The 20,600-nt window shown below is 43.2% G+C and overlaps 3 protein-coding genes across 9 annotated transcripts; all 3 read left to right on the forward strand.

The window, feature by feature from the left end:
* The first annotated feature begins 3,961 nt into the window (after window positions 1-3,961).
* Window positions 3,962-7,559, forward strand: LOC115171398 (protein phosphatase 1 regulatory subunit 12B). The gene is made up of 3 exons (XM_029728170.1): window positions 3,962-4,842; window positions 5,219-5,369; window positions 5,660-7,559. Exons 1-3 carry the CDS (start codon window positions 4,353-4,355, stop codon window positions 5,778-5,780), a joined length of 762 nt encoding a protein of 253 aa, XP_029584030.1. The 5' UTR covers window positions 3,962-4,352; the 3' UTR covers window positions 5,781-7,559.
* A 2,789-nt stretch (window positions 7,560-10,348) lies between these two features.
* LOC115171399 (mapk-regulated corepressor-interacting protein 1) lies at window positions 10,349-13,932 on the forward strand. 6 transcript variants are annotated; one of them, XM_029728175.1, is made up of 5 exons: window positions 10,349-10,371; window positions 12,314-12,405; window positions 12,609-12,727; window positions 12,936-13,040; window positions 13,145-13,932. In XM_029728175.1, exons 2-5 carry the CDS (start codon window positions 12,401-12,403, stop codon window positions 13,207-13,209), a joined length of 294 nt encoding a protein of 97 aa, XP_029584035.1. In that variant the 5' UTR covers window positions 10,349-10,371; window positions 12,314-12,400; the 3' UTR covers window positions 13,210-13,932. The 6 variants fall into 6 exon arrangements, with proteins under 6 accessions (XP_029584035.1, XP_029584034.1, XP_029584037.1 ...); XM_029728174.1 differs by lacking the exon at window positions 10,349-10,371 and adding an exon at window positions 10,401-10,428; XM_029728177.1 differs by lacking the exon at window positions 10,349-10,371 and adding an exon at window positions 11,108-11,129.
* A 2,431-nt stretch (window positions 13,933-16,363) lies between these two features.
* LOC115171401 (THO complex subunit 4) lies at window positions 16,364-19,779 on the forward strand. 2 transcript variants are annotated; one of them, XM_029728179.1, is made up of 6 exons: window positions 16,364-16,753; window positions 18,198-18,344; window positions 18,468-18,615; window positions 18,991-19,057; window positions 19,141-19,309; window positions 19,470-19,779. In XM_029728179.1, exons 1-6 carry the CDS (start codon window positions 16,499-16,501, stop codon window positions 19,482-19,484), a joined length of 801 nt encoding a protein of 266 aa, XP_029584039.1. In that variant the 5' UTR covers window positions 16,364-16,498; the 3' UTR covers window positions 19,485-19,779. The 2 variants fall into 2 exon arrangements, with proteins under 2 accessions (XP_029584039.1, XP_029584038.1); XM_029728178.1 differs by having other exon boundaries at window positions 16,531-17,708.
* The last annotated feature ends 821 nt before the right edge of the window (window positions 19,780-20,600 follow it).

Raw genomic sequence — 20,600 nt, forward strand, 5'->3', positions numbered from 1 at the left:
GAACCACCAAGAGTCTTCCTAGAGCTGGCCTCTTCCTAGAGCTGGGGAGAAGGGCCTTGGTCAGGGAGGTGACCAAGAACCCGATGTTCACTCTGACAGAGCTCCAGAGTTCCTCTATGGAGATGGGAGAACCTTCCAGAAGTACAACCATCTCTGAAGCCACTCCTCAGTAAAAGGCACATAAGGCTGCATGACTCCTTGGTTTGCCAAGAGGCACCTAAAGACTCTCACACCATGAGAAACAAGATTTTCTGGCCTTATGAAAACAAGGTTGAACTCTTTGGCCTGAATATCAAGCATCACTTCTGGAGGAAACCTGGCACCATCCCTACGGTGAAGCATGGTGGTGGCAGCATCATGCTGTGGGGGTGTTTTTCAGTAGCAAGTACTGGGAGATTAGTAAGGATCGAGGGAGGGATGAACAGAGCAAAGTACAGAGAGATCCTTGATGAAAACCTGCTCCAGAGCACTCAGGACCTCAGACTTCGGTGAAGGTTCACCTTCCAACAGGACAGCGACTCTAAGCACACAGCCAAGACAACTCAGGAGTGGCGTCGGGACAAGTCTCTGAATGTCCTTGAGTGGCCCAGCCAGAGCCCGGAATTGAACCCTGAAAATAGTTGTGCCGCGACGCTGACAGAGCTTGAGAGGATCAGCAGAGATGAATGGGAGAAACTCCCTAAATACTGGTGTGCAAAGCTTGTCCCATGTGGCTCAGTTGGTAGAGCATGGTGTTTGCAACGCCAGGGTTGTCGGTTCGATTCCCACGGAGGACCAGTACAGAGAAAAAATGTAGCAAATGTATGCATTCACTACTGTAAGTCGCTCTGGATAAGAACGTCTGCTAAATGACTAAAATGTAAAATAACCAAGAAGACTTGAGGCTGTAATCGCTGCCAAAAGTGCTTCAACAAAGTACTGAGTAAAGGGTCTAAATACTTATGTAAATATCGTATTTCATTTTTTTATTATACATTTTTTTGGCAAAAATAAATAAATTGTCATTATGGGGTATAGTGTGTAGATTGATGAGGGACATTTTGTTTTATCCATTATAGAATAAGGAAGTAACGTAACAAAATGTGGAAAAAGTCAAGGGGTCTGAATACTTTCCGAATGCACTGTATACATAAAGGCTTTGCCAAAGTCATGACACAGCTGCAATTGAAAAACATGGACTGTTCTCTCTTTTCTCATGGACTGTTCTCTCTGCACCTGTCCGGCAGGCGGTGCCGGAGCATTGGGTCTCGGACCAAAAGGCTCAGAGACAGCTTCTTTCCCCAAGCCATAAGACTGTTCAATAGACAGCTACCAGTGCACGACCTGCACGGACTCTATGCTATCCACAGGTTTTTATTATGAATCCCCATTAGCTGCTGTTATCGTGTGTGTGTGTGTGTGTGTGTGTGTGTGTGTGTGTGTGCCTCTGTTTGTGTCTACCCACTAAGGCACACACACCTACAGGCACACACTAAGGCACACACTGACACGCTTCTCTCTCTCACACACACACACACACAGACACACACACAGACACACACACACACACATGCACCCACACTCACAAATGACACCACACACCATGCACAGACCCACTCACCACATATGCTACTGCTATAGTGATTATAGTGATTACTAACTTGAAACATTACAGCGATTCACACACCAGGAAGCTTTTAACATGGAACTGCTTGGTGGTAATTGACAGTATGTAATATTGTATATGCCCTATAAGGCATGCGGGAGGTGGGCCTGTATCTATGTATAGCACACTGAATGGAGGGTGATTCAACCCCAATAGATCACGTGAGCACTCCTTTTGGCATGTATCCAAGGGTGATGCAAGAGGACAACAAACAAACAACTCCCACCAAACGAGGCCCTTCTCAGTCTTGGGTGGGTAGGGGCTTTGGGAAGGGGTAGCACCATAGTTCATGGAACCACCACCCTCTCACCACACTTCTTTATGAGGGACTGGTGAACTCGATAATCAGTGCATAAAGTCTCTTCCCCGAGCTGCGGTTATAAATTACTCTCACCTCAATTTGTCTAGACATGAGCTCTAAGACTTTTCCACCAGCTCCTCTGTGCAGAATGGCCAGCTGAGCTGGGTGGAGACAGTGTAGGGCTAAAAAAGGTTTATGTTCAGGGCCGGGGTCAGTTCTAATCCGAAGGTAAAGTCACCCATACAGTTACAATCCCAATGTGGATAATCATAATGACTTTAAAGGGCCCCTCCAATTAGGTAATGGATAGAGTTAATGGATGTATGTAACTTAATTTCTTTGTAACTGAATACACAAGCCTATTATACCCCTAATTACAATCAACTGTTCTAGAAGAAGGATGGTTTTGCAACAAGCTGTTATCTCCTCCTTCATTGTAATACAATTTGCCATGATGTGATATAACATAAGCCTTGACATTTTGACGGTAAGTGAGCCAGTGGATCCTTATAGTGGAATTGTACCTAATGACAAATGCAGGACACACATAACAGGATATACATTATAGTAGAATGTACTGCTTCTCAAGCCAGGCCTGATAGTAAGATGAAGCCTATGTTGTGGATTCTAGTCAACCATAAAGGTTGCCCCTTGGGGCACAGTAAAGTCTACCCTGCGAGACCTTGGTAAGAGAAAACCAGTGGGATGGTAGCCATGCTATTTTCGTTGGCTTGCATGGAGCAGCTCCTGTGAAATGTCCAAGTCCAAAGCCTTTGAAATCCAGATTGAACCAGCTCTGCCACTCTTAGAAGTTCCTGCCTGCCTGCTGAGAACAGCTGGCACTGGCACAATGTCCCGGCTGTCACGGTTCACATGCACAACTTCCAACTCACAAAATCATATGACATAAAAATGGAGTAACCACAGTACCAACTTTACTACATTTCAAAACATTGCTTTGGGATTTGAGCTAATCAGATGTTCCAATATGATTGAAGGTCACACAGATTGAAAGATCACTGCACTGTAAAGGTACTTCTTTTTTAAACCAAAACCATCTGATCTTTTAATGCCATCTAGAGAAATGGGTTACATTTCGCAGCATAGATTTATGTCCCTATGACACAACTGTTGGCCAAGACTGCGCTCCTGCACTGAACTCCCTGAATGGCTGGATACTATTGGCCCAGTGGTTCCTGAACGTCCTGTATGGCAGGATACTATTGGTCCAATGGGTCCAGGCAAGTGAGTGTAGATCAGATGTCAACCATGTGATGGGGTTACTGTTTGTTCTAATAGCAGAGATGCTACGGTCAAAATATTGATCCTTCCAAAGTTTCAAGACCTGTCACAATAAGAATAGATACAGTAGTTGTTCAAGCAACCAAAAAGTATGTTATCCTTTCATGGCAAATAAAATAACTTTTGAAGACCTTGTTTGTCTGCTATTTTCTTAATGTCAAATAACGTGTTCTAAATTCTCGTACATTACCTCTGTTGAAATAGTTCAAGTATTCAGGTTTTTGTTGTTTTGAGGCGAGAATTCTTGAACCCTTCCAAGGTAACAAAAACAAAATGTCAAACTAATTCTGAAAATCACATATAAGCCATTTGACTCGACATGTGACTCTTACACTGTTGACCACCATGACCATGTGTCAGTGCTGTCGCTTGTAAAATTCCAAAAAAGGCTGCCTGACCTGTACCCAGGGGCCATAAAAACACGTCTACACTGAACTGTTAACATTTCATTTCCCTCAACTGTTAATGACAGTTTGTTCCTCTGCTGATGTTGATAATGGACATTTTGATGTGATGTGGCATTAGACATGTTGGGAAAACTCCATAAAGCTCCATAAATGTTTGTGCTATGGGGTTAGGGGTGGAGGCAGTGTCAGGGGTTATGTGACCGCATAGTGGGAGGAGCCTGGCCTGGCAGAGACCACTCCGTTCCAAGCTAAAGTCACTCGATATGAGGGATGACGGGCCCCAAAATAGCCCTCCAGAGTGTATATAGGGACCCTCTCCCACCTGCTCCATCAGACCACCAGCCTGTACAAAGCCAGAGGATACTGTAGTGACATACAAAAGGACTGGAGAAACAAGACAAGAGGCACGAGGGAGAAATCCAGAGAACCAGAAGGAAATAAATAAATAAAAAGAGGAAGTTTAGCCAGTGAGAATTGACTTTGGGAAAGTTTTGGTACTCTGCAGAGAGAGTAGCCGTGCTACTCTGGTTGGAAACTCAAGGATCAGAAGGAAGTGAGAAAAGTCAAGGACGATAAGCGTGAAAAGGACAAAGGAATTTGTTTCCCCTGACTGGATTGCAAAGTTTTCTTGGATTTCTCCCACCCCTCCTCCTGGGCTGAGCGCATAGGGGGAGGAAGAACCGTGTTGACCGCAGGGATGAAGTATAGCTACCAGCTACCAGTGTCATCGTACACCACGCGATATAGTCAGTACACACCAATGACGTACACACCAACACACTACACCCCCACCAATTACACACCTACGCACTACACCCCCAGCAATTACACACCTACACACTACACCCCCACCAAATACACACCCACTTCATATACCCCAACAAAGTATAGCTCAACTCACTACACCCCCACAAGCTACACCCCATCACTTTACACACCTACACACAAAACCAGTTCCAGTTACACCCCTTCGTACAGCAAAGGAACACGCTACAGTGCTGCTACACGTCGCACAGCACACATACCTGCACAGCAGACTCCTGCACCTCTACCACTCAAGCCAGTCCGGGCTGTGCACTTCTCCAATGATATTATCTTCCAGGACCTTGTCCGACATGGTGAGATGGAGCAGATTGGACGCTTTATGAGAGCGAAGAAAGTACGTCTGCATACCCTCTTCCCATCTGGTGAGTGAATCTACAAATACATAAAGACAGAGGAAGTGTTGAGAGATTGACAGGAATTACCACAGCAGGCAATGGCACCTACAGCTGTCTGCATGAAAATATAGTCACTAACTACAACAGCTTATTTTTCGGAGTGATATTGTGTTGACAAATATAAAACTACTGAGAAGTTAAAGGGTCTCAAATATGTATTTATATTCTAAACCAGTAAAAGAATAAAGGCTCTAAATAATTGTTTGACAAATGCATAGTGAAAGTTCAGAAAAGTTCTGAAGTTAAAAGCAGGGGTTGAAATGACAGAAAAGCAGTGTAAGGGTATGAACAGTGCAGCTGAGCCCTCTTCTGACTGTACCCATGTATGGTGCTCTGTGTACAGGTATGGCAGCACTCCATGAGGCCGTACTCACAGGGAACCTGGATTGCGTGAAGCTGCTGGTGAGATATGGAGCTGATGTCCACCAGAGAGATGAGGATGGCTGGACGCCGCTGCACATGGCCTGCAGTGATGGCTTCCCCGAAATCGCCAGGTTGGTGTACAAATGAAACACAAACTCATAAAACGTCCACAGAAATATTTCCCTACAGTACGGAGACCACAAAACAAAACATTCAATTGATCTATCATGCAACATTGCTGCCTCTTTGAGAAATAACTCTTCTGACAAAAGGCAGGTAGTGATTTGCTAACCATACTGACCTCGGTGACCTGATTGAACCAGACATGCAGCATTTCATAGCCAGTGTGAATATAGACAATGACGATGCCTTGTGTGAATGTGACTTGTGCTCAACAACACTGTATTTTGTCCCTCCTTAGCTACCTGCTCTCTCTTGGTGCCAGTGCATTTGCAGAGAACGAGAACGGGGAGAAGCCAGCGGACCTCATTGACCCAGACTGTAAGGAGCTGGTCAATCTATTTGAGGCAGGCTGTGTGTAACTCACTGGCCACCTACAGTACAGGACCTGAAGGAGCTTGATGTGGACAGATGGATAGTGTACCCTGGTCCTGAGACTAGCTTCTTGGAATGGAAAAGCCCAGCCAGAGAGAAGGAGAAAGACTGGGACAAGGGACCAGGCCACTTTTCCTGCTACAGAGCACTTGTAGCCTATTCTTTGCTAAATGCATAATTGTGACTGACAATGCTTTTTGGAGAGGTTTTGTATATCAAGTTGGACAATGCTTTGTAAAGGTTATTATTTTTTGTATCTTTTTCATTCTTCGCTTAAAAGAAGTTGGCTACTTTTTGTTTGGTGCTTTTCCACAAAAACATGCAAACCAGTCTTGTCACTTTAGTTGTCACAAACAGCATCTCAGGCTGTTCATAGCACCAGCAGCTTTCAGTTTCCCAGATCATGTAGCACCACATACCAAAAAATACAGTGTGACACGCCACAGTAAACAGTTGTTATTTAATCTGTGTAATGAATCAATAGGGTATGTCTTCATTCTGATTACCCCATGAGATCATCCAGCCCAATTCTGTGGTCAATCTTATAAAAATCTGACTGTCCATTGCTTGAATTTTCCACAAAACTACGCAGCATTGAGGATAGTTCCTGCATATGGGCAGAGACTATTTTCAACTCACTGCTTCCAAAATACAGATAGAGTACAGACTGTATTTGACATTGTTCTCTGCATTTAGCCTGTATGTTTATGGCTTTGGAAAGGTTGTGTGTATCCTCTCTGCTGAGCAGAGAGAGGGCGTCAATAACAATTCACATCAAAAATTACATTTCATTTGGTAGGCCAGAGATCATTGGAAAATAGCTGCTATACCATACATACGCTGGTGCTGCTGTATTGGCATTTTTCCTATTATGCTTGGCAGTTGTTATTTTCTGAAATAGTTAACAGTGTTGCTGAAAGTGTAAGTGGTATTCTGCCCATTTCAAATAACCTAATGAATTTCACCAATGAAAAACTTATTTTTTTACAAAATATTTTCATACATAAAGGTGCTTTTTATAAATTATGATGAAATTAATTGGTGGGGACGCAACTCTTTTCTATATCACTGATTGACCCTTGATGGAAAAATCTATGTAGCCAATTATAGGTTATGATAAGGATCACCTAGAGGAAAAGGGTAACGAGCTGCTAATTCACATCATTTCATTAAAATAACATTTTTACGTTTTTTAAACAGTAATTTCATATCAACTTGAGGTTTATGTTTAGGCTTAGTGTGGCATTCACATGCTGTCAGAGATAATTTGAAGTGTGGAGTTCTGACTTGGAAGTTTCACTTGAACGACCCTCAAGTCGTACAGTGAATCCCAAACCAGGCCCTCGCCCCTACCAACTAACTCATTTGTAGGGCCCTCAATTTTACGTGTTACTGATAAAATTCCGAGGGTGACTGCAAAAGTGGCGAGGGGACCAAATAAACCCATCGACTTCGGGACACACTCGTGAATGATGCAATTACACAGGTATATAATAATACAAGCATACAATTTTAATGACAAAATTCCATCATGTTTCTTCCAATGAGAAAACATTTATTTCACTTAGGGTCAAAGTAGTCAGATGGGGTGGTGGGTTTTTGGGGATAGTGTATAGGTGCAGGTTTAGATGGTGGTGCAATTTAAGATTTTCCCATTCACTTTTCCCTTTTTTGTTTGTGACCAAAATGTGCAATCTGCACTCCGACCTGCGAAAGGCAGCAATACACAACACAGCGTCTACTCTGCTGGAAAACCACATGAAGAAGAAGAAGAAGTTTTGAACACGGTAGCACACCTTTGTCGGAAGACTTGGTGAGCAAGAGGATGGATGGCGAGAAGAAGCGAGGCAGAAAGAAGGGTGCGAGGTGCAAACCTGAACTGACAGTGAAATACAAGCTGAGTACTTTCTCCTTTGGGTCAAGTACAGGAGAGAAAAATGCATGTTACGCACCTGAAGATCCTGAGCAGTCAACGGATGATGAACTTGAAATTGATCCTGACAAAAGTGAGGAGAAAGAACCTGCGTCGTCAGGTGAAGTGAAGACTTCCAAGCCTCACCCCAATGATCAGGAAAATGCATGAGATGACTCTGGCCCAGTGGGAGTACGATTCATGGAGAAAGTGGATCCATGCCTTTTGGCCGATCCGTTTGTGGTATCAGACTGGGTGAAGGAGTGGGGTTCTGTCAATTCGGTCCAAGTATCCAGAGATGGACTTGTGTTGATTATTTTGTGTGTCTGCTGCTCAGACAAAAGCAATGTCCTGCTTTGATCTCCGGAGCAGACCGCCGCTGACAGGAGTGATAACTGAGGTGGGGTTGAGTGGATGAACTGAAGTTGGGGATCCCCGGTGTTTGTGACATACGTTGTTTAGTGCTGCGCAGACTAGAGTGTTTGCCGGATAAAGTCATGCTAGGGTATATACATTTTCTGGTTGAGAGCGTTTGTTCTGAACCCACTATGGTGTTTCAGGTGCCAAGTTTATGGTCATGTTGCAGCAGTATGTAGGAGGGAGATTCCTAAATGTGAGAAGTGTGCATGTGGGTGTGGGTTGGGGGAGTGTTTCAATTGTGGGGGGGGCCATGTTGCTGGGAATCAGAAATGTCCTGTGCAAGTGAGACAGATTGAAGTTTCCAGGGTGAGAGCAGTGCAGAAAGTGTCATATGCTGAGACAGTAAGGAAAGTAGAGGTTGATGGGCAAAGTGTGAGGGAGTCTGAGGGGATCCTATTTAGTATTTCTATTTATTACCACAAACCGATGCTGGCACTAAGAACGCACTCAACGAGCTATATAGGACCATAAGCCAACAAGAAATAGCTCATCCAGAGGCACCGCTCCTACTGGCCGTGATTTTAATGCGGGAAAACTGTAATCTACAGCAGTTCTGATGCTCGGCAGATGTGGCAGGGCTTGCAAACGATCACGGATTACAAAGGGAAACCCAGCTGCGAACTGTCCATTGACACGAGCCTTCCCGACGAGCATCATGTTGTGGGGGTGCTTTGCTGCAGGAGGGCCTGGTGCACTTCACAAAATAGATGGCATCATGAGGAAGTAAAATTATGTGGATATATATTGAAGCAACATCTCAAGACATCCGTCAGGAAGTTAAAGCTTGGTCGCAAATGGGCCTTCCAAATGGACAATGACCCCAAGCATACTTCCAAAGTTGTGGCAAAATGGCTTAAGGACAACAAAGTCAAGGTATTGGAGTGGCCATCACAAAGCCCTGACCTCAATCCTATAGAACATTTGTGGGCAGAACTGAAAAAGCGTGCATGAGCAAGGAGGCCTACAAACCTGACTCAGTTACACCAGCTCTGTCAGGAGGAATGGGCCAAAATTCGCCCAACTTATTGTGGAAAGCTTGTGGAAGGCTACCTGAAACGTTTGTTTCAGGTATCCAAATACTAATTGATGTATGTTAACTTCTGGGAATGTGATGAAAGAAATAAAAGCTGAAATAAATCCTTATCTCTACTATTATTCTGACATTTCACATTCTTAAAATAAAGTGGTGATCTTAACTGACCCAAGACAGGGAATGTTTACTAGGATTAAATGTCAAGAATTGTGAAAAAGTGAGTTTAAATGTATTTGGCTAACACGGAACCCAAACCGGCTGTGCGTGTGCGCCATCGTGCGCTATCGTGCATACATTTATTTTGTCCCCCTACACCAAACGTGATCACGACATGCAGGTTAAAATATCAAAACAAACTCTGAACCAATGACATTAATTTGGGGACAGGTCAAAAAGCATTAAACATGTATGGCAATTTAGCTAGTTAGCCTACACTTGCTAGCTAATTTGTCCTATGGGAGAGGCAGGACTTGCAGCGCGATCTGCGTCAGAAATAGGAATGACTTCAATTTTAGCCCTTGGCAACGCAGACGCTCGTTGGTGCGCGCGAGCAGTGTGGGTGCAATAATTGAATAACATGGATTTCAAAATTTATTTTGCGACGCTCGCGACGTGTCAGGTCTGGTCAGCATGTAAGGTGTATGTAAACATCCGACTTCAACTGTAGCTACCTCATACCTTTACACATCTACTAGGTACTGGTACTCCCTTTCAGTGTTGCCAACTCCTCAGTAAGGAAAGTAGCTATTAGCTGTCCTAAAAGTCTCTAGAAGTCGCTAAATGACGTCATCGCGTAATTTGCATGATTGGCTGTGTGCATGTAATTGTGATGGATGCTGTAGGAGAGAGGAATATCGTCTTGGGAGAGTCAAAAAGTGAGTAAAAAACACCCTAAATATGTTTAGAACTAGAAATGAACTTTCTTCTCTCGATTCTTGTTTTTTTTTTTATGTCACAATTCCAACCCTCCTTCTTTATCCGGGCTTGGGACTGGCAAAAGTGACACTGTGGCGGAGTTACTTTGTTTTTTATTTTTTTGTTTTTTATTTTATTTTTTTACATTTACATCCCGCCCTGAATGTAAGCCTTGACGGGATCAGCCAGCGGCGGCATCCCGCAAGCGCTATTGATTTGAAGTCTGGACGCAGAGGGGTGAATATCTCCTGGTCTGACTGCAGCTGAGAGGGACTGTTGCGCGAGGACTGGGCCGCCTGTGAGTGCTTTGGGACGGGGTGGGGCCCACGGCAGCACCCGCTGCTCGTTGAGAAGAGTAAGAACGATACGTGCTTTCACGTCAGAGTCTCCAATAACACAAGAAAAAGTCGCTAGATTTGTCACTAGTCGCTTTTTTGAAAATGTGTCGCTAGAGGGGTCTGAATACTCGCTAAATATAGCGACAACGTTGCTAAGTTGCCAACACTGCTTAGAGCCCCACAGTTGAGGTGTCATAATACCCATAAAACCTAGCGGTCAAACAGGGAAATGGTGTGGGGCTCTATATAGACATGCTATTTTTACTTGTTATCGTTAACTCTTCATTGTTGGAAAAGGACCCATAACTAAGCATTTCACTGTTAGTCTACGAAGCATGTGACAAATACTATTTGATTTGAGTAGTAGGCCACTACAGGGGTAATATAGGGTTAGATGGCGGTTCAGTTTCCTTTTATTGTGAACAAATTTGCAATGCACTTTCCAAACTGAAAGGCAGCAATACGCAACAAAGTGTCTAGTCTGCCGGAAAACCACACGAAGAAGAAGAAAAAGAAAGCTACACACCTTTCTCAATCAATGAGAATATATTTTAAACAGACAAGATGGTGGTGTACACATTTTTTTGATTACTTCATGAAGCCCCAAGAAAGTATTTAATTTAATATTGGAGCAATTTCTAAATTCAAACGAACCCCCCTGCAACTAGACATGGACATTTAGAAGAAATGCGTTCTTCCAAGTCGGGAACATCGTCAAGTGTGTCAAATTATTTGTGTAACACTTAACATTACCTACCTAATAACGCCTATAAGCCAGCTGGAACAGTAATGGTCTGACTAGGGCTTGGTGATATTTTTATTAACTAGGGTGCATTATGATGATGTTTTTTAATTGCTAGGGTGCATTTTGATAGGGCCTATAAACTCAGGTAAGGGTATTTTTAGCCAATGCTTTTTCTAACTTCGACAGCTGGTCCATGGTCTGTTTTATTTAAACAAGTACCAAAAAGACCCGAGCAGAGAGGGTAAATGTTGGGGAGAAGGCATTCATAGAAGCATTCCTTTGGGATTTTAACATTATTTTGAACCAACAAACCTATAAAGTTTTGTTGACTTCCGTTTTAAATTACTTGCCCAGAAATGATTGGTTGGCATTGGCAACCGTTTTAGCCGACGGGAGGCCTAGCTAGCTAACGCTAGTTATATCTTGTTGGCTGAATAAAGAAAGCGAAAGGAAGCCGGATCTAAATACGGGTTTGTAAACACAGTTTACATCTTGGTAATTTTCGGATTATTTCAAGCTAGCTATAGCGTTATTAATTAATATGCCACTGCTGTTGGAAACATTTAATTTGTACTATTGTCTGGATATATTCAGCTAGATAAAGTTAAATGGCTTAGCTAATAATATTAGATGTTGATAACGTGTAGCAAACATTCGCTGGATAGCTAACGTTATGGTACCGAATAATCTAACGTTGGCTTGCTACTTAGCTAACGTTATCCTTTATCTGTCAGCCACTACTTCAACCGCAAGCTAATTTCTAACCAACAAAAATTTCAATTTAAAATATACGATATTGGGTAACGTTAGTTAGCAAGCTAGGTGTTTTATATTTTACGAGTCGCTGGTCAATATGAGTTGGCTAGTATAATTTCTTGCTAGCTATTGTTAGCTGTGTTAGCTAACGCTAGCTATCTCGCTTGTGTAACGTTAAGTGTCAGATACAAACATGTAAACATTGAAGCATAACTAACATCAATAAGCAAGCTAATGCCGATAGTGTGGCGTCCAATGTAGCTTTCTGGCTGTATAGTTAAGTAACTGTATTTCGCAGTCTGTTTTAGCTAGCTAGCTTTCAAATGTAAACATTCCTCTATTGTTTGTGATTGGTGTCTTTATTTAGAATTCATCATGTCACGCCTTGTTTCCACCACTAGCTATCCAACAGAGGATAAAGAAGGTTCATATTCTCTCAACCCCCCAACTATTCATTAGAAAGGAGCAAGAGACAGACTGCACACAGAATGAGGTTGGAAGAGAGTTGTTTACCTGTTATGGTTGTTGCGTGCTAACTGTATATCAAGCTGTATCTTGTAGAATCAGGTATACTGCATGCATGCCAGAAAAACGTATGTTCTGTTTTCCAGCCTGTCTGTCCTGTGTTTTCATTCTTTCTTGCTGTTTTGCTGTTTGTTTTGTTTGTTTTTTATTTGTATCTTTGCTGCTTTATAGCTCATCTGCTCCCAGGATGGTGAACAACTACAAGCGTACTTCCAGCCCTCGGTCTCCTACGAACAGTGGGGAGCTCTTCACTCCAGCGCATGAGGAGAATGTGCGCTTCATCCACGACAGTAAGTCTGCCTCAGAAGGCCGATATCTTACTAAGACTAGCCCTTAATGTCTCTCACCTGAGTAGGCTTATATGTTGGCGATCAACATGATCCACTGTAAGAAGCTCCTTACAGAGCCCCTGTACCACTGAGCTCAGATGAGCCATTTGGATGGAATGTTGTATGTAAGGAGATGGTTGAAAGCTGGCATGTGTATGCTTCTTTACAGCCTGGCAGTGTGTGCTCAGAGACATCCGGTCACCACTGAGCAGCGAACGCAAAGACCGTGGACCACAGGAGTATGTGGAAAAGAACCCAAATCCCAACTTAAATTGTAAGTGACTTGATGGATCTGAGTATGTTTGTCATTTAAACACGCTATTTACTAGATTTGTCAAAAAGACAGGATAAAAATAACATTACTACTCTTTCTTGCAGCTTTCACACCAGTTGACCTGAGTGACCTCAAGAAACGCAACACACAGGACTCCAAGAAGTCCTAGTCTTTCTCTTTATAGACAACAGCTTTTTTTCTGCATCAATTATCCTTGAGAACTTTCTCCTCCTCTGTCAGCCAGCAAGTCAACCTTTTGGCCAGTCCTGCCCAGAATGCCGGTCCTATTTCTGCCCACCTGGACTAACAGCCTGCCCATTCAACAGCAGTGGGCTGATGTCCTAACAACCACAACATTTTTGGAGCCCCCCCCCCTCTTTCTCTGTCCAGGCTCAATATTTTCTTACCCTACCTCCCATCTGGTTGACGTGGAATGCAAGAAAGCTGGCATTTGATTTCCAGGGATTCTCTCTTCCGGTTCTTGGTTTTACAGCCATGAATTTTTCATTTTCACTCTTTTTTTATGTGAATGGGTCTGATGCAGAGTTTCAATGAAATATGCTGACATCCTGATGCCGAAGTACAGACTGTGTACAAATTCTTAATGGGACACTTTAAAGGACTGCAGTCTTAAATATAAACTGTTTTCTTTTCAATCTACAAAGGATAATGCTGAAGGGCTGACATTTTTTTTTTGGAAGATAGTTGAATTGTAGATATATTGGAATGGAATCCGATTGTACGGGCGAGTTTTGGAAACCAAAAATTGTTTAGGATAAATGCCAACATTTTTCATATAAATTCATGCCCCTAAAATGGACATCTCCACATTGACTTCCCAGCCTTGAAAAAAAATTTTGAATAAAATACTTTTACAATATTTCACTCTCAATGCATTGGTCATAGATGTTCTGACCTAAATTTTCTTTTTGGATGTGTTACCTATATACTCCCCAATGATGTATGTACAAACATCACAGAACCTACAGTAGGATGGTAAATTGTTGTCTCATGCTCTTTGTTTTGTTTGTGCATTGTTACTGAAAACAGTGTAATAGGCTACTGAACAAAAATATAATTGCAATATGCAACAATTTCAAAGATTTTACTGAATGCAGTTCATATAAGGAAATCAGTCAATTTAAATTAATTAATTAGGCCCTAATCTATGGATTTCACATGACTGGGCAGGAATGCAACCATGGGTGGGCCTTGGAGGGCATAGGCCCACCCACTGAGTTTTTCCCCACAAAAGGGCTTTTATTACAGACAGAAATACTCCTCAGCAACCCCTCCACACCCCCCCTCATACGATCCCGCAGGTGAAGAAGCCGGATGTTGAAGTCCTGGGCTGGGCTGGCGTGGTTACACGTGGTCTGCGGTTGTGAGGCCGGTTGGAAGTACTGCCGCATTCTCTAAAACAATGTTCGAGGCACCTTGTGGTAGAGAAATTAACATAAAATGATCAGGCAACAGCTCTGGTGGACATTCCTGCAGTCAGCATGACTATTGCACGCTCCCTCAAAACTTGAGGCATTGTGTCGTGTGCCAAATTAGTGGCCTTTTATTGTCCCTAGCACAAGGCGCACATGTGTAATGATCATGCTGTTTAATCCGCTTCTTGATATGCCACACCTGTCAGGTGGATGGATTATCCTGGCAAAGGAGAAATGCTCACTAACAGGGATGTAAACAAATTTGTGCACAAAATTTGAGAGAAATAAGCTTTTTGTGCATATGGAAAACATGGGACCAACACTTTACATGTTGCGTTTATTTTCATTGTATGTATAGTCAGCCATATTTCTTTCTCTGATCTAGTTCCTTCATATCACAGAGGGAATCATGAAGTGCTCGGTTATGGTCTGAAAGTAGTTATAACAGGGCTCAGCCAGTATTCACAAAAGTTAGCAAAGAGAGAATTACTCCATAATGGTAAACCTATTAGTAGTGCAAACAAGTACAAGAAGATACAATCATGGCAGCATGATATATTTTAACGATATTTTGGTCTATGTGAATCTGCACTCAAATATAGGTGTTGATGCATCTGTGTTGACAAAGTTCACATGTGGATACAGTTGGTGTAGGCCATGGTATTAACACAACACATTTATTTACACCTTTGTCTCAGGAATCTTATATCAAATAAAATGTTATTGGTCCTGTGCACATTTTGCAGATGTTATCGCATGCTGGTAAAATAAAGGTTAAATAAATAAAATCGCAAGTGCAGCTAAATGCTTATGTTTCTAGTTTCAACATTGCATTATACCTAACAATACACACAAATCCTAAAAATAATGAAATTCAGAAAAATCAGAACGAGCAATGTCAGAGTCTGGGATATATATATATATATTTATAAACTGGGATGTTCGATCCCTGAATACTGATTGGCTGACAGCTGTGGTATATCAGACCTTATATACCACAGGTATGACCGAAACTTGTATTTTTACTGCTCTAATTATGTTGGTAACCAGTTTATAATAGCAATTATAAACTGGGTGGTTCGAGCCCTGAATGCCGATTGGCTGACAGCCATGGTATATCAGACCTTATATACCATAGGTATGACAAAACATTTACTTTTACTACTCTAAGTTGGTAACCAGTTTATAATAGCAATAAGGTACCTCAGGGGTTTGTGGCACACCCCCCGTGCCTTATTGTGTAATATAATGGTGTGCATAGACAGTATGGCTAGTATACTGTATGAACAGGAACAGTGTGTACAGCGGTAGTTATAGGATGATTCTGGACTAGAATACAGTATATACATATGAAGTGGGTAAACGTTATTAAAGTGACCAGTGTTCAATGACTATGTACATAGGGCAGCAGTCCCTAAGGTAGCTAGCTGGCTAGTAAAAGTGCCCTAAGTTCAGGGCAGTGTACTGGGGGACGCTGGCTAGTGGTGACTATTTAACAGTCTGATGGCTTGGAGTCTCTCGGTCCCGGCTTTGATGCACCTGTACTGTCTCGGCCTTCTAGATGGTAGAGGGGTGACCAGGCCGTGTCTCAGATGGCTGAGGGGCCGAGCCGAATTGCACCAACTATCAAGGAATATGTCAGATATATCTATTTTTGTATAACCAGCACTACAGTAAATTCGAGACCATTACGCTGCTGCACTGATAATAGTAGCACAGGTCTTTGTAGTGATATGACTCAAGGGATCAAATTCAAATCGTCCCTTCTTGATTTGACAGCATAACCTGAGTAAAACTGTGGAAGGGGCGGTGCACAGCAAGCGGACACTGACAGCGTCATCCGTCATCACGTAACGAGGGCTCGTGACTATAAAGACAGCTTGCGCTCTATTTTTGCGTTTTTTTTTTCTCACGCAGCTGAGTACTACCGCCGGGTTATTACCAAGGTTTTTACTTAAGGCAGGGATCAGTCAGGCTAGTTTTTAGTTCGCTAACAGTTCTTAGCGTTATTGAAACTTCATAATGGCCGATAAGATGGATATGTCTCTAGACGACATCATCAAGCAGAACAGGCAGCAGAGAGGGGGCGCAGGAGGCCGTGGTGGTGGAAGAGGCCGTGGCCGGGGAGGCTCTGGCGGGGGCCGAGGTGGTGGTGGTGTTGGTGTTGGCCGTGGAGCAGCTGGTGGAGGCTTTGGGGGCCGAGGTGGAGGATCTGGCCCCATGAGGAACCGACCGAACCTGAGCCGTGGCAGAGCAAGACCTACGCCATACAGCAGGGTATGAGAAATTTAGAGGAATGGGCTGAGAAAAAGGAAAACGCCTCGTAACCTGAAAATGCCTGCGCGACGTCCTCTAATCGTCAGGCTTGCTAACTGCTCCCAATGCAATCAATGGCTAGCTTGCTAGTCAAGAGGCGCTTAGCTAGCTAATCGAATTTCTCTCGAATTAACGAAGGGAAACCCTTTAAATTGCGGTTGATATGGAAATATAATGCACATAACGTGTCCTTGTCCACCCAAACCCATGTGTTACCACTTTTTGAGAATAAGCTTTTGGAGCAGGTTAGCTAGTTGCTAACACTGGAATAGCTGCTAACCTACAAGGCCCAGACGGCGCCATTTTGAATTCAGCATCTTCAATCAATGAAATATTTATTTCATGGTCTGTCGCAGTATCTTTCGTCCCAGAAAGTCACTTGTTGGACCACCGAACGGCAGTCAATCGAAGAATATCGTTGCATTTGGATGATTTTTGTAGCAGAGGCAACTTTTGGAGTTTTATCCTGCACTCCTATCCTTTTGTTTGGGAGTGGCTGGCGGGTTAACACAATCCCCTTTGAGCAGCACCATATCAACACAGAATGGTGTCCTTTATGGATGGAGCAGTGGACTTTCCCCTCTTATTACATACATATTTTTATCTCCACATTTCTAGTAATGTTAGTCACAACTCAATCAAAATGGCGTGGTTTCAAAATGGACGCTCAGATGGTTGCCATCCATGTTCAGGCCAGGTAGTTGGCCTACTTTATTTTGCTAGTTCTCTTTCAGAAAATGGACACTTAACTCATCAAAGCCAACTCATGGCTTTTAAAGAACAATTTAAGCAAATAACCACACAGCTGGAGTCGACACTGACGCAAAGTACTACAGCGCCATACGGATGGATGTCTTCAGCATACTACTCTCGCTGGGGATGGCCGCCTGGAGAGCCTTTGGTGGAGGAGCAGATGGCAAGAGAACAGTGGGCAACATTGCTAGCCTAGTTAGCCAACAAGGGGGTGGGAGCGGAGTGCAGATGGTAGCGAGTAAAGGTGTACTGTTATTAATAACTTGTTTACTGCTAAATGTTGATCAAAATAGCCTCAACAGATGTCAATGCATACATTTCTTCATTCTATTATGGGAATGTTTCATTTTTTACAAGTAGGGCCCATCAGTTTTAGCTAAATGCTTTGTGGCCTGTTAACTTGGTCTACTGTCTAGAATTGATATGTTGCCATGTGTCCTGTTTTTGCACTGGTTTACTTGCTTGTAGTAATGGGGTGGGCAGGGAATACTGGGAATCTCAATGGGGTAGCAGTGTGCCAACCACCTGGCCCTGTTGGCTGTGTAGTCCCTGGTCTCCCAAGCACCTACCCAGCTGTGTGGACTGGACTCTGTGATTGGCAGAGACAGGGGAGCCTGAAGTCAGCAGGTTCGTTCTCTTTCATCTGTTGCAGCCCAAGCAGCTTCCTGATAAATGGCAGCACGACATGTACGGCAATCATGGCTTCAATGCCAGTGTTGGGGGTGGCGCTGGTGTGGAAACCGGAGGGAAGCTTCTTGTCTCCAATCTCGACTTTGGTGTTTCAGACGCAGATATTCAGGTACATCTTATTTTCTTTTTGACTTGGTTGACTCTTTAGAAATTGGGTATTGACCTTGGCTTAGCATTTCCAAAATGGCACTTGAAATCACTTAGTCATAATACATGGTTTCTCTCACTGCAGGAGCTCTTTGCAGAGTTTGGTACACTGAAGAAGGCAGCTGTTCACTATGACCGGTCGGGCAGGAGCTTAGGCACTGCAGATGTCCACTTTGAGAGGAAAGCAGATGCTCTAAAAGCTATGAAACAGTACAACGGTGTACCACTTGATGGTAGGTTTCTCAGGTGGCTTTGATAGTTGCCACAAATATTATCATCTCATTTGTACTGTGCTGAAACAATTGTTTTGTGCTGCTGAGGTGTCTTTCACCATGCTGATACTGTATATTCATCCAACCTTCCAAGTTGGGTGCTCAGTTGGTTGCCATCCATGTTCAGGCCAGGTAGTTGGCCTGTTTTGCTAGTTCTCTTTCAGAAAATGGACGTTTAACTCATCAAAGCCAACTCGTGGCTTTTAAAGAAAAGTAAACAAATAACCACACCTCTGGAGTCGACACTGATGCAAAGAACTACAGCGCCTTACGCATGTTTTTCTTTCTTCAGCACACTACTCTTGCTGGTGATAACCTGAATACTTTCTCTTGCAGGGCGTCCCATGAACATACAGCTCGTCACATCACAGATCGACACACAAAGACGACCACCCATGCAGGGGTAAGTGTTAAGATTGACCTGTTTTCCAAAACAACCTGAGCCAATGATGAGTATCATGAATGGAATGTGCTGATGTTCTACAGTATGAACCGAGGTGGTGGCATGAACAGGGCTCGTGGCGGTGGGTTTAGAGGGATGCAGAGAGGACGTGGAGCAGGTCGTGGAGGCAGGGGCCGAGGTGGCCGTGGGGGAAGCACTAAGCCACTTTCCGCTGAAGAGCTGGATGCCCAGCTAGATGCCTACAATGCCAGGGTGAGTCTCGGTTTGAAAATGAGAAAGGGGTTATGAAGTGTTATAGGGAAGAAAAAAACATTTGTCTGCCTACATGTATATAACGTTGGAAATTAATGATGGGATATGCCTACTATGTTAGCATGCGTCTTATTTGATGCCTTTCCTCCACCCACCCCAGATGGAAACAAGCTAAGAGCCTAGGTGAATCCTCCAGGCTGCATTACACTCCAGGCTGAACATGAGGACAGTTGCAGTTACAGCGTTGAAGATACAGGACATTTTACACTTGGATGTCTTCTGGTGTGATTTATATTTGTTTATCAATCCTTTTAAATGCTCCGATGTGTTTTTTTACCAATTTTTGTTTTTTGGAAAAAAACTATTGGTTTTGACTGTAGGTTTAAGGGGGTGGGTGGGGCTTTCCCTGTTGCTCTGATTCCTTTCCCGGTAGATCATTGTAATAAACCCTGCAGTACATATTAACCATACTCTGACTGCTTTGTTTTTATTGTCAAGTGCACAAGTAAGGGTTTCAGTCTACACCTGTTTACAAAGCAAGTGACAATTAAAATGTGATTTGATTGCTCATTCCCAACAATGCAGTGATCAATATTGGTACTATAAAGTGCGACAAAGGTACGCTTTCTACAGGGTTAGTGCCAATACCATATTTACAATGTGCAGGGAATGGGATATTAGGGGTAGAGTGAAGGTGATTAGGCATCAGGGTATATGATAAATGGCAGCAGAAGTGCGTTTTGGGTCAGTGTGAGCAAAAAAATAAAAGGGGCAATGAAGATGTCAGTGTAGTCATCTTAGCTATTTTGCGTTCTTATGGCTTTGAGGGCTCTGCCAAATAGTTTTGCAGAGCCAAATGTCTTCCTGGTTCCAAACATTGTAACGCAGCCGGACACAAAGTACTGAGGTTGTCATGCACATCTTAGCTGAAATACACTGTACCCAACGGTGCACTAGGACATGGGAAACTGTCTAAAGATTTTGTTATTTGGCTACGTAAAATATCCTGCCGTTTTACTAGAATTACGCTAACTTTGGCGCAACTGAGACCTATTTGATTTGAAAGCTGCTGCATGTCGCCCAGATCCAAAGGCTGTATGAGTGACTGCATTACTAGGTTAAACCACTAGATGGCCGCGTAGTCCATTGAGTGTAAACATTGCTTCGCTAAGGCTACTTTGTCAAGTTTGCAGTCTGTCCATTACTGATGTTAACATGTTGGTCTGTACTCAGTGTACTTGATAAGGTCATTCCTGTCCCGTCTGGGCTCTCCTGACGTGATTGGCTGCGA

This window comes from Salmo trutta, chromosome 32 (genome assembly GCF_901001165.1).
Source record: "Salmo trutta chromosome 32, fSalTru1.1, whole genome shotgun sequence".
Taxonomy (NCBI): Eukaryota; Metazoa; Chordata; class Actinopteri; order Salmoniformes; family Salmonidae; genus Salmo; species Salmo trutta.